At 43.7% G+C, this 14,466-nt stretch overlaps 1 protein-coding gene across 2 annotated transcripts in view; it reads right to left on the bottom strand.

The window, feature by feature from the left end:
* The window catches only part of LOC129840266 (rho guanine nucleotide exchange factor 7-like), a 32,061-nt gene that overhangs the window by 15,100 nt on the left and 2,495 nt on the right, over positions 1-14,466 (bottom strand). For both annotated transcript variants that reach the window (XM_055908018.1, XM_055908017.1), the window contains exons 2-11: positions 13,111-13,194; positions 9,903-9,987; positions 9,301-9,434; positions 8,889-9,090; positions 7,202-7,290; positions 6,005-6,099; positions 5,765-5,860; positions 5,319-5,441; positions 2,138-2,276; positions 521-580 (exon numbers count right to left, since the gene is read on the bottom strand). In XM_055908018.1, coding sequence (XP_055763993.1) covers positions 521-580; positions 2,138-2,276; positions 5,319-5,441; positions 5,765-5,860; positions 6,005-6,099; positions 7,202-7,290; positions 8,889-9,090; positions 9,301-9,434; positions 9,903-9,987; positions 13,111-13,194 — 1,107 coding nt within the window. The remainder of the gene's footprint in view (positions 1-520; positions 581-2,137; positions 2,277-5,318; positions 5,442-5,764; positions 5,861-6,004; positions 6,100-7,201; positions 7,291-8,888; positions 9,091-9,300; positions 9,435-9,902; positions 9,988-13,110; positions 13,195-14,466) is intronic.

Consider the following 14,466-nt stretch of genomic DNA (forward strand, 5'->3'; position numbering starts at 1 on the left):
CCATCTTGAGCCTGTAATCGAACCCACAAATGGTGACGCTCCAGATACTCAAATAGTCTAAAGGCCAGTTTTATTGCTTTTTAAAAATCAGAACAGTTTTTAGCTGTGCTAACATAATTGCAAAAGGGTTTTCTAATGATCAATTCGCCTTTTAAAATTATAAACTTGGATTAGCTAACACAACGTGCCATTGGAACACAGGAGTGATGGTTGCTGATAATGGGCCTCTGTACACCTATGTAGATATTCCATTAAAATGTATGTATTGACAAAAAAAAAAATGTTTACGGCTACAAAAGTCATGTACAACATTAACAATGTCTACACTGTATTTCTGATCAATTTGAGGTTATTTTAAAATAAATAAATAAGTGCTTTTCCTTCATAAACAAGGACATTTCTAAGTGACCCCAAACTTTTGAAGGGTAGTGTACATCATCAACAAGGGACATGTAACTGTAACCCTTCAACACTGCATAAGTCATTAAACGGAGACAGGGACGGTATATGTCCCACTTACAGAGAGGCTTTTGAAGGAGGTCAAACACTTCTGGATGTCTGGTCGATCAGGATGATGCTCCTGATGAAGAAGAGGGGTACGTTTGATTCATCAGAAGATCACAGGTCTAACACAGTCAATATAGTCTACACCTACACAACAAAAAGCAACCATTCACAGGGAAATTATCTTTATCCATACTACAGAGACAAAAACACAGATCGATTGGACTAAAAACAAAAAAGATAACTATTGTAAAATATACTGTTCGTGAAATGTATGTAGTATGTATAAACTGGAAGTAGAAGCCTAAGTGTTGTCCATTAGTTTACTCCAATAAGGGGATGGGTGGTAGGGTTAGGGGAAAATAATAAAGGAAAATATATATACAGTATCAGCCAAAAGTTTGGACACACCAACTTATTCCAGGGTTTCTTAATTTTTACTATTTTCAACAATTTAGAATAATAGTGAAGACCTCGAAAGTATGAAATAACACATATGGAATCCTGTAGTAACCAAAAAAAAAGTGTTACTGGTAAATATATTTCATATTTGAGATTCTTCAAAGTAGCCACCCTTTGCCTTGATGACAGCTTTGCACACTCTTGGCATTCTCTCAACCGGTATGCCTTGTTAATTTGTGGAATTTCTTTCCTTCTTAATGCGTTTGAGCCAATCAGTTGTGTGTGACAAAGTAGCGGTGGTATACAGAAGATAGCCCTATTTGGTAAAAGACCAAGTCCATATTATGGCAAGAACAGCTTAAATAAGCAAAGAGAAACAACAGTCCATCATTACTTGCAGACATGAAGGTCAGTCAATACGGAAAATGTCAATAACTTTGAAAGTTTCTTCAAGTGCAGTCACAAAAACCATCAAGCGCTATGATGAAATTGTTCATTTGAGTTACTAGCCTCAGAAATTGCAGCCCAAATAAATGCTTCACAGAGTCCAAGTAACAGACACATCAACATCAACTGTTCCCGAGGACACTGCGTTAAATCAGGCCTTCATGGTCGAATTGCTGCATAGAAACCACTACTAAAGGACACCAATAAAAAGGAGACTTGCTTGGGACAAGAAACACAAGCAATGGACATTAGTCTGGTGGAAATCAGTGGAAAGTCTGGTGGAAAACAATTGAGATTGTTTGGGATGAGTTGGACAGCTGAGTGAAGGAAAATCAGCAAACAAATGCTCAGCATGTGGGAACTTTCTCAAGTCTGTGGGAAAAGCATTCCAGGTGACTCTCTCGGAGCTGGTTGAGAGAATGCCAAGAGTGTGCAAAGCTGTCATCAAGGCAAAGGGTGGCTACTTTGAAGAATCTCAAATATAAAATATCTTTTGATTTATTTAACACTTTTTTGGTTACTACATGACTCCATATGGGTTATTTAATAGTGTTGAGGTCTTCGCTATTATTCTACAATGTAGAAAATAGTAAATAAAATTAGAAAACCCTGGAATGAGTAAGTGTGTTCAAACCTTTGACTGTATATTTACAAAAAATATGTATGGGGGATTGGAAATGATGCAGACAATTCCATTGATGGAAGCTACAATATGTCTGTAATATTAAAGCTGCTCTACCCCCTAAAATATAAATACAAAATAAACAGACTGTCTCCCTCTCACCTCCATGTGTCTCTCCAGTTCCTTCAGCAGTGTAGGGTATTTGTCCAGCCTCATGAAGGGTTTACTGAGACCAGTGGTGAGGGTCAGGATACCTGGACTACTGGCTCCCATCCCCTCCATAAACTCCCCCAGCTCCTCACTGAAACACACAGCAACATACTGAACTCCCCCAGCTCCTCACTGAAACACACAGCGACATACTAAACTCCCCCAGCTCCTCACTGAAACACACAGCAACATACTGAACACCCCCAGCTCCTCACTGAAACACACAGCAACATACTGAACTCCCCCAGCTCCTCACTGAAACACACAGCAACATACTGAACTCCCCCAGCTCCTCACTGAAACACACAGCAACATACTAAACTCCCCCAGTTCCTCACTGAAACGCACAGCAACATACTGAACTCCCCCAGCAACATACTAAACTCCCCCAGCTCCTCACTGAAACACACAGCGACATACTAAACTCCCCCAGCTCCTCACTGAAACACACAGCGACATACTGAACTCCTCCAGCTCCTCACTGAAACACACAGCGACATACTGAACTCCCCCAGCTCCTCACTGAAACACACAGCAACATACTGAACTCCCCCAGCTCCTCACTGAAACATACTAAACTCCCCCAGCTCCTCACTGAAACACACAGCGACATACTGAAACACACAGCGACATACTGAAACACACAGCGACATACTGAAACACACAGCGACATACTGAAACACACAGCGACATACTGAAACACACAGCGACATACTGAAACACACAGCGACATACTGAAACACACAGCGACATACTGAAACACACAGCGACATAATAAACTCCCCAGCTCCTCACTGAAACACACAGCGACATAATAAACTCCCCAGCTCCTCACTGAAACATACAGCGACATAATAAACTCCCCAGCTCCTCACTGAAACATACTGAACTCCCCCAGCAACATACTAAACTCCCCCAGCAACATACTAAACTCCCCCAGCAACATACTAAACTCCCCCAGCAACATACTAAACTCCCCCAGCAACATACTAAACTCCCCCAGCAACATACTAAACTCCCCCAGCAACATACTAAACTCCCCCAGCAACATACTAAACTCCCCCAGCAACATACTAAACTCCCCCAGCAACATACTAAACTCCCCCAGCAACATACTAAACTCCCCCAGCAACATACTAAACTCCCCCAGCAACATACTAAACTCCCCCAGCAACATACTAAACTCCCCCAGCAACATACTAAACTCCCCCAGCAACATACTAAACTCCCCCAGCAACATACTAAACTCCCCCAGCAACATACTAAACTCCCCCAGCAACATACTAAACTCCCCCAGCAACATACTAAACTCCCCCAGCAACATACTAAACTCCCCCAGCAACATACTAAACTCCCCCAGCAACATACTAAACTCCCCCAGCAACATACTAAACTCCCCCAGCAACATACTAAACTCCCCCAGCAACATACTAAACTCCCCCAGCAACATACTAAACTCCCCCAGCAACATACTAAACTCCCCCAGCAACATACTAAACTCCCCCAGCAACATACTAAACTCCCCCAGCAACATACTAAACTCCCCCAGCAACATACTAAACTCCCCCAGCAACATACTAAACTCCCCCAGCAACATACTAAACTCCCCCAGCAACATACTAAACTCCCCCAGCAACATACTAAACTCCCCCAGCAACATACTAAACTCCCCCAGCAACATACTAAACTCCCCCAGCAACATACTAAACTCCCCCAGCAACATACTAAACTCCCCCAGCAACATACTAAACTCCCCCAGCAACATACTAAACTCCCCCAGCAACATACTAAACTCCCCCAGCAACATACTAAACTCCCCCAGCAACATACTAAACTCCCCCAGCAACATACTAAACTCCCCCAGCAACATACTAAACTCCCCCAGCAACATACTAAACTCCCCCAGCAACATACTAAACTCCCCCAGCAACATACTAAACTCCCCCAGCAACATACTAAACTCCCCCAGCTCCTCACTGAAACACACAGCGACATACTGAACTCCCCCAGCAACATACTAAACTCCCCCAGCTCCTCACTGAAACACACAGCAACATACTGAACTCCCCCAGCTCCTCACTGAAACAGTGACATACTGAACTCCCCCAGCTCCTCACTGAAACACACAGCGACATACTAAACTCCCCAGCTCCTCACTGAAACAGTGACATACTGAACTCCCCCAGCTCCTCACTGAAACACACAGCAACATACTGAACTCCCCCAGCTCCTCACTGAAACACACAGGAACATACTGAACTCCCCCAGCTCCTCACTGAAACACACAGCAACATACTGAACACCCCCAGCTCCTCACTGAAACAGCGACATACTAAACTCCCCAGCTCCTCACTGAAACACACAGCAACATACTGAACTCCCCCAGCTCCTCACTGAAACACACAGTGAAATACTAAACTCCCCCAGCTCCTTACTGAAACACCCAGCAACACACTGAACTCCCCCAGCTCCTCACTGAAACACACAGTGAAATACTAAACTCCCCCAGCTCCTTACTGAAACACCCAGGAACACACTGAACTCCCCCAGCTCCTCACTGAAACATACTGAACTCCCCCTTCTCCTCACTGAAACACACAGCAACATACTGAACTCCCCCAGCTTCTCACTGAAACACACAGCAACATACTGAACTCCCCCAGCTTCTCACTGAAACACACAGCAACATACTGAACTCCCCCAGCTCCTCACTGAAACACCCAGCAACATACTGAACTCCCCCAGCTCCTCACTGAAACACCCAGCAACATACTGAACTCCCCCAGCTCCTCACTGAAACACACAGCAACATACTGAACTCCCCCAGCTCCTCACTGAAACACCCAGCAACATACTGAACTCCCCCAGTTCCTCACTGAAACACACAGCAACATACTGAACTCCCCCAGTTCCTCACTGAAACAGTGACATACTAAACTCCCCCAGCTCCTCACTGAAACACAGCAACATACTAAACTCCCCCAGCTACTCACTGAAACACACAAAATAATTTGCAGATATTTAGTCCGCTATCATTTTGACAGTCAACCCAATGTCATAAAAAATCACACGATGGATTTGGTTACACACACGCATGCACACACACATTTACCTGACGTGCACACACACTTACCTGTGTTCTGTGAGGACGTTGACAGCCGAGGGGTGGTTGGAGCAGTAGGCCATGTAGAGAGCCTTCATCTGGGGCAGCAGGTTGAGGAAGAAGCCCCCTACTCTCTGCTGGCTCTCTGGAAGCCTACACACACACACACACAATGTGTTCACCACCACAGCACTACGAGTCTACCAGTAGGTGTCAGTGTGACCCGTATAAACAGCATGTTGATGTACTCATATATATATGAGGAATAGTGCTCCCTCCCACACAGCGGGTTTTAAGGTGTGGCTTTAGATCCTATTGGCAGACAGGACGTGGTCTATGACAGAGTTGATTCATATTTGAAGCTTGCATGAAGATTATGGGCACTCGTTTGGTACATCCATGTATTGATGAGATACATTTGGTCAATGCTGGACTGATCATATGGTGTGTGTGTGTATGTGGGTTCGGGGACTCACCTGGTACATTCCTCATAGGACTGAACCAACATCAGCTGGAAGGTAGAGATGTCCTCCAGATTCCCCAGGATGTGACTGACGTCTGCACTGCTCAACCTGGAGACAGAGGGAGACGGTGTGGGGAAAGCTGGAGCGATATGGTTGACTAAAAGACGGGGGGGTACAGTAAGGTTCATAGTATGCTCAAATCAGACCCTCACACACACACACACACAGCCATGTGAACACAAACACACTCACTTGTCTGTGGGTTGCATTGAGTGCAGGTATGAGGTCAGTAGGCTTTGGAGCTCCTTGGAATACTCGGTCTCGGTCTCTAGAATGTTCTGGAGCACCTAGATGGTGAGAGACAGAACAGGGGGGTTAGGAGAGGATGTTGATGGATAGACAGACAGACAGGCAGGCAGGCAGACAGAGACACTGAACTCAGAAACGCCCACTGAGGAGACCCACCCTCTCTCCTCCTAACCTCCCCCTCGTTGACAGAACGGGGCCAGGGAGACCGTTCACTCTGCTTCCTGAAGCCGGTCCTCTTCACGTCATTTTTTAAAATTTTATCTTGAAGTTTCATACGAGGAGCCCATTAGACAGAGAAACCAGAGGACAGAAATAAACTGCTATCCTTTTTTCATCAAATACTGACCTCTTCAGTCCATGTCATCACTGGCTAGGTTCAGAGCAGGCTTAATGAAGGATGCAGAGATGGGTGGAGGGTTTAAGTTGGCTTTAACCCATCTAACATCCACTAATGGCAGACAGCCAGGTAGCTTTTAACTCCTGATGTTGTAGGGCTCATATTTCAACTCTCAAACTCATTTGGATCTTGTAACACAGGATAACTTAACATTGTGATGAGGTTACCTTCAAGTCTTCATAAAGACTAGTACTGAACTATTCCCTTTTCCCCATATCATAATGTATTGATTTATATCAGATTGCTCCATGTGGATCTTAACGTACTATTGTCCATTGGGACAATACAGATACTCTCCTCGGGTATACTCTCCTCTCCTCGGGTATACTCTCCTCTCCTCGGGTATACTCTCCTCGGGTATACTCTCCTCGGGTATACTCTCCTCGGGTATACTCTCCTGACAGCTTCTGTGTCTTGACTAGTTGATATATCCTTCCCTCCCTCCACTTCTCCTCCCCAGGATGCTTTGCAATGTGCTCCTACCACCGTCACGGTAGCAGGACACACAGTCCCTGTGAACTATCACTGACCCAGACATCAACACACACACACACACACACACCATAGTGACAGTGTGCTACCACTAGATAGAAACAGAGCAGCCAGTCACAGGGCCTTGAGGCACAGCTGGCCCAGCAGACAGAAGAAACAACCTATATTACTGCACACGAACACACGGCGCTTAGTTCTAAAACCCTCGTGGTATTTCAGATCTCACTGAAGTAGGTGGTGTAGGTTCTCACCAGGTTATAGTAGGTCTTGCTGACAGCTGGTGTGTCAAAGCCTTTCACAGGGTTTTTGAGGGTGCCAGACTTAGGAGACACTGGTTTGTCTGTGTGGTAGAGAGAGAGAGAGGAGAAGAAAGTGTAGAGTAGAAGCCAGACAGACAGAGTAGGACAGAAACATAAAGTCATTCATTTTATAATAGAGTTTAAAGCAATGTTATCCGTCAGGGAAAGATGCTGGCTTCATTTAGCTCACGACCAGACCAGAGGCTTTCTACGTACTACAGAGAAATGGGGACACATTCATGTTGCTGTGTTTTAGTAGCTAACCCTTGGGGCAGAGATAGCATACAGAATGGAGAGAGAACAACATGACACATAGCAAAGGAACAAAAACTGTAGCTCGCTCTCTGCAGCCAGAGGGCATGTTCATGTGTGACTGATTGGATACAGAAAGGGGGTGGGTTAGCACTGTGAGCTTATAGAGAAATGCCAATTAGTTTGATACATAGTTCATCATGTGTAGGTAGGTAGTAGGCCAACAGAGGGAAGCACTGGGAGCTGTTTGGTGTGTTTGGGATAGTCACACCCACAGGCTAAGCTAAGGAATGTCCTGTCTTTGTTTAACCACGCAGCTTCCTTCCTCTCCGTTATAATGCACAATAGCTACATTTATAGTGCACAACAGCTGTGCACAAAGACAGTTTATACATCTACTATACATTTCTGTATATGATCTGATAGAACACTTAGTGTTGCAGATAGAAATATAGTGTATAGAACAAACTCAGAGTTCTACTCTGCATTACATTTCTATCTGTAATGCTTTGCACATTGCAGTCCATTGAATAGGCTGGAGTAGAGCAATGTCTTGGTGAGCTTAGTATCGGCAACACGTTCCTTCACTCTGTAATTCCTCTTCTAAAAGATGCACTACGAATAAATTGCGCCGCTATTTCCTGGTTTCTCAAATTCTAATAGTTCTAATTTCAGTTTATGCGACAAAACAAGCACGTATAGTGTAGAGAATCAATATTGTATTTTCGGCTCTTTGAAGCTGGTGTACAAAAACGAAAGTAGAAGATGCAAAAACGAAACTTAAGAACAAGAAGCATGGAAATAGTGCACATAGAACATATCTACCACTTAGACTTGATTTCAGTGAGAATGACTGATCTATAAATAACATTTCTATGTGAATTTGGTTTGGACACCAAAAAGTTACATATTGCAGCTTTAAAAATCATTCTCTTCATGATCATTCTCTTTGGCCAGCAGCATAACACACTGTATTGCTGTGAATAAGAATGTGTTCTCAGTCAACTTACCTGGTAAAATAAATAAATCATGTTATCACAGCTCTAGCAGCCGGGGGAAATGCTAACTGCATGAAATGGGTATTTGATGTATAGCCAGCAGAGGTTATTCCCTAGAGAGCCACATTAAATACGGTGTGTAAATCACACCAGTTATCAACAGCCTGCTTTAGCTGCATGATTCAGAGGTACAGTCAGCTATAGGGGGGACCACTATCAGATATCATCACAGGAGATATTTCCTTGAGTGTTATACAGTTGTAATAGAGCTGCTATAGATGATTATAAAGTTGTTATAGAGATGCATAAGCCTAATGTTTATACTCGCCAATACAAACTATGATCCCTACTTAATATTCAATCCAAGCCGCCCAATCACCCACACCCACCGCTGCCTTTGACCTCCTTGACATAGTTGCTAGGGAACCAGCCCTTGTTGCCGTTGAACGAGCCCTCCCACCAGCCGCCGTCTTCCTGGCGTGACACACTGATGATGTCACCCTTGTTGAAGGACAGCTCGTCTTCATTGGTCTGCTGGAAGGTGAACTTGGCCCTCACCAGTACCCGCTGCCCACCGCTCTCCGACATGTCCTAGTGGGGAGGAAAGAGGGAGTGATGGAGGAAAGGAAAGAACAGAGGAACAGGCGAGAAATTAAGAGGGAGAGAAAAAAGAAGAGATTGAGAAAGTAAGAATGGAGCAAAAACAACCCCAAGCTGCAGGTGAGAACCACCTCAAATGGTTCCTTCTAGTTCTGTTTGTTTCTGTGGTTCTGTTGGGTTCTATGTGGCTGTGTGACTCACCAGGCTGCGGTACTGGTTGTGGAGGAGTTTGGAGGAGCGTCCGCGGGGAGACTGAGTGTTCAGAGAGTCAAACGACTTGATCCGTAACGAGGACGAGTGATGCGCACACACAGAGTCACTGCCCACTCCTATGTCTGTGGAGGAGAGAGAGAGGGATGAGGGGATACACATTAGCCTCGGCGGGGCCGTCAACAACCGGATGATCCGGTTTTCAGGGGAAATGGAAGAGAGCCTGTGACGCGACTTCCGCTTTCGGACGTTAACAAGGCGTCACTCCATCTTAACTCCTCCCCACATTTACTGGATTGGTTGAAGAGAGCAGAAGAGAACCTCCCATGACAGAATGTGGGGGATCTAGTTTATTTTACACCTGCTACTTTAGGTTCAACACACATTAATGTGAGTGAAGAACACAACTCAACATGCTGCAACATGCCCCCATCATTCTACACTGAAACACACACAGGCCTAATAACACACAACGCCCACTCTGATATCTAGACTAGAGGTTACATGTGGGACTTCACAGGTATGGATTTGCATAGAAAACAGGAAACCTTTCATGAATCACCCCAGACACACTTCTGTCTTTGTCCACTTACCCTCGGTGGCTTTGGCCAGTGCCACCAGAGAGTTGAGCACCTTGGTGAAGTTCAGTCCCTGGAGAAGGTCATTGACCTCAAATGGCTGAGAAGAGGGAGAGGAGAGATATCCTTTAGCTTTTCAATACTTGTTTAAAATAAAACATCTATATAACTGACTGAAGACAAACAAAACTGTTTCATAACATTGCATCGGCGTAAAGGTCATATTTCCTCTGGTTCTGGTGATGAACTGACAGGAACTTCCAGACATTCCCATAGTAGTGATTTGTGTAATGTCTGTAAAGATATTCCTCACAGTAAGGAGGCCTAGGTTTGAGGCCTGGAGAATATCACAGAGTTAAAACAACTACTGATTGACACAGGCAGCAGAACTCAGCCATAATCTATCCAAGCATTACTGAGACGGTGTACAGACGCTGGGATTTAGACAGCGCAGTGCATCGTACCACAGACACACAGACAACCACAGGAAGGAAGCCCCAGGTCTAGGGACATCCTGCTCTCCTCCCTCTCTTTGTTCTCAGTCCAGACAGGTCTGGAATGTGACTGTCATGTTGAGATCCACCCGCTGTCTAACTGGGGATCAACCACTAATACACTCATGACACTTCATGCTGTATTATTCTCAAAATAATTGCTACCTGCAATGTTGGCCGTTTAATATTTGAACTTTGACCTTTAGGATAGGAGTGCCAACACACATCTGACCCTATTCATTGTATTCCTCCTTCAAGTTTTACATCTCATTTGGCCTGGGTGTCTTTTTAAACTATATGTTGTTAGAGTTCATTAAATGACTATTAGATAGACACAGCCAACATGACACGCTATGAGTGCCCTGGCAGGATATGGTGTGACTATTTATCAGATTACTACCTAATTCTGTAGTTCAAATACAGGATTTCATCAGGCTTCCTAAGGTGACTAGTGTACCAGGTGACTGGGTCACAGCAGGAGATGTACTAACTCTGTTGCACAACCAGGCCAACACCCAAGTTTACTTACTTACTGCTATTCTATTGTATTCAGCACCATTTGGCATGGCAGTAAGTGTAGTAGCTCTACGAGGTCTACTTCCCTGTCAGAGTATTAGGTCATTTTCATAGCTGAGTGGTAATTCAGTAGTGGCATTGGTTTCCTCAGCCCTACATGCTGCTTCTGCTCTGAGGGCAGTTTTCACCCAGTCTGGTCCAGAACTCACTGTGGCACACTTATGGCTAAGCACCCACACAGTCCCACCCTCTACCCACCCCTGCCCCCTTAGTCTGGACACACACACACCCTCACTCCTACCCTTTAACCACCCAGGGCCAGTTTCGAGGATTAGCAGCAGTCTGAGCCGTCTCTAATCTCTGCCTCATCATGTTCTCTAACTAACACACACCCCTAACGACCCCGTACTCTCTAATCCTATACACACACTTCTGAATGACCTCTTCTTGATCTGACAGAACTACATGGATGTATTAAGCAATATGGTGGATGGACTCAATGTTGTCTCTAGAGTGAAGAGATCTATTACGAATGAATGTCTATAAGGTAGGGGTTGTTTCAGGACATTCATCTACCATGGCCATCATGACAGCTTATTGCTCCTTCACACTACAGTGTATGTCCATGTCTGGTAATCTTGGAATTTAGCCTTGCGACCTAATTGACCTCGTTGGAAAATCCATTGGTTGGGTTGACATTCTCATGAACCCCCCCCCCCCCCCCCCCAGCACCATCTCTTGCATAAACTGTATTGATTCAGTTAGGCATGACTGACGACAGGACAGAGACAGACAGGACCAGACAGGACCAGACAGACAGGACCAGACAGACCTGAGTTGGGTGCTAAAGGCCATGCTAGTTACTATTGCTGCAGCCCAGCCTCAACAATGCAGTGAGCAGCCATGAGATATAACTGTCCAGCAGCTCTCACTCATGGTAGTTATGAGTCACAGGCCAATATCCACACTAGCATAGCACTTGGATGCATGCCAATACACTGCTTCATTCTCAGTGGTATCATGTGAACACTGGAACAGAGCGGTCACAGTCTTTCCATAAGGCCTGGTCTTGAAGCAGTCAGTAACAGGGTCGAGATGAGACAAGGCACTCACAAGAACTAGGCCATGGTAAGGCAAGTAGTTTACTACAAGATGTACAAATGTATATATTTTTTTCGGGAGTAGTGGACTGTCTAAATTCCCAGACGGATTTTAAATCAGGAGGCTGTTCAGATCACACCTTTGTTTACCTGCCATGTCTCACAATCTCTCAGAAGTTTGAGGCAAATCTTGTTTCCATGACAAATAGAAAATTGTGTGATAGCTGAACAGTATTGCAAGAGATGCCATTTGTGCTTTAAAACAGAATTCCAAAAACCCAGGTTTCACACAGTAGAAATATAATAATTATTCATTTGAAAGTGTTTTGTGATGTTGAAATAGGGTTCATGGTATTGACTGACTGAAATATGGCTCTCAGCCTTGGCTACTCATGACAGTAGATGTACCCACAGTTAAATTCCCTTGTTCTGCATATTGACCAGGACAGCTCAATATGCAGAATAACAATTTGTTGTTGAATTAAAAGGACAAGATCACTAATTTACAACTTGATGTTAGATGGTTCCTCACCCTGATAATAGTCTATAGGCCAGGAGAAACTAGTCCACGGTGCAGTTCTTTACACAGCCATTACAAACTTCAGCTAAGTTGTGAGCATGTTTTTATTAGATTGTTATGGCCAAATCGCCTTTAAGTAACATCAAACCAAATATGGAGTTGGTTTTCCCCCATCGCTTTTTAGCTAACAGTGGCTAATGTCAGCTGAAGTTTGTAATGGCTGTGTAAAGAACTGAAACATGGACTGCAGTTTCTCCCTGCCTATAGATTATTTTCATGATGATGAACCATCTAACATCAAGTTGTAAAATGGTATACTTCTCAGTTAAAACGGCCAAATCATGGTGACCAAATCATTCTACCCTAACCCTACACATCGAGTAGGGTAGTATCCAAATGGCGACGGGCTGCAACTGTAGAATTTCAGCTTGTAGGCTAGTAAAACAACTGGGCTGTGCTAACGCCCCATGGGGCAGGCTCACGTGTTGATCAAATTAAATGTTGATACAGTGATTTCAGTCATGTTTAGAGCGCGTTGTGTTGTCGATATTTGCAACAAAGTTACAGAGCAGCAGGCAGGTTAAATTACTCACCTCCACTCGGAAGGACCCGCAGCCTTTCAGAAACTCCTTTATATTGCTCTGGAACTCACTATCATTCCTTGGTTCTTGGAAGATCTGTGTGAAAGGGAGGTAAACGTTTTATGAAGTAAATGCCCGAACCGTACGTAGGTAACTTGTTTCGTTCTCGGTTTTGCAAAAGACGGTACAGATCCACGATTTCAGTGTGAAACTAAAATCTCCAATCGTTGTTTCTAAAAGACCTCTCAATCTCCCATCGGGAAATTGGATTAGTAGGAGAGGAAATGACGTGGTCTGTATATTCCACGGTGAAAACCAGAACCCTGCGGCTACACCTTTTGGTGCCTACCTGTGCAAACAGAACCCTCCGCGACTATATCAGTAGTGGCAATCACATGCTTCATAACCTTTAATAACCTAACAATTTCTCTCCTTATTAGGCCTATCGTCAATTGGCTATTATTTAGAAGTCCCCGACCCTGTTGTTGTTGTAGTTATGCTGTTAACTTTTCCCAATGGTGCATAAATTGCAAGTGCACAAGGGCAGGTACATTATTGCTCTGTGGGTGTGTGACAGAAATGACGTTTTTTTCCCCCTGTTATTATGTCAAGGCAACAAATAAACACGATTTCTTCTTCTCGTAACAAAATAGCTATCAAAACGTGCAATGTTTGTAATTAATTAGTCTTTATACAGTGGTGTAAAGTACTTAAGTAATTTTTGGGGGTATCTGCACTTTACTATTTATATTTTGGACAACTTTTACTTTTACCCCTCTATATTCCTAAAGAAAATAATGTACTTTTTACTCCATACATTTTCCCTGACACCCAAAAGTACTTGTTACATTTTGAATGCTTAGCAGGACAGGAAACTGGTCCAATTCACTAATTTATCCAGAGAAAATCCCATGTCATCCCTACTGCATCTGATCTGGCGGACTCACTAAACACAAATGCTTCGTTTGTAAATTATGTATGAGTGTTGGAGTGTGCCCCTGGCCTCTGTAAAAAATAATAAATCATCGTGCTGTCTTGTTTGCTGAATATAAGGAATTTGAAATAATTTATACTTTTGATACTTATGTATATTTTAGCAATTACATTAACGTTTGATAATTAAGTATATTTAAAACCAAATAATTTTACTCAAGTTGTATTTTACTGGGTGACTTTCACTTTTAATTGAGTAATTTTCTATTAATGTGACTTTACTTTAACTCAAGTATGAAAATTGGGTACATTTCCCACCACTGTCTTGAAATAATGTATTGTCTCTATCCCCCTGACTGTTGTTTGCAATGTTTGTATACTCCGTTATATACTCGGTTTTCTATATTGTATATTTTGAAATTCTTTTGAAACAAC

Source organism: Salvelinus fontinalis, chromosome 41 (genome assembly GCF_029448725.1).
Source record: "Salvelinus fontinalis isolate EN_2023a chromosome 41, ASM2944872v1, whole genome shotgun sequence".
In the NCBI taxonomy this organism is placed as follows: domain Eukaryota; kingdom Metazoa; phylum Chordata; class Actinopteri; order Salmoniformes; family Salmonidae; genus Salvelinus; species Salvelinus fontinalis.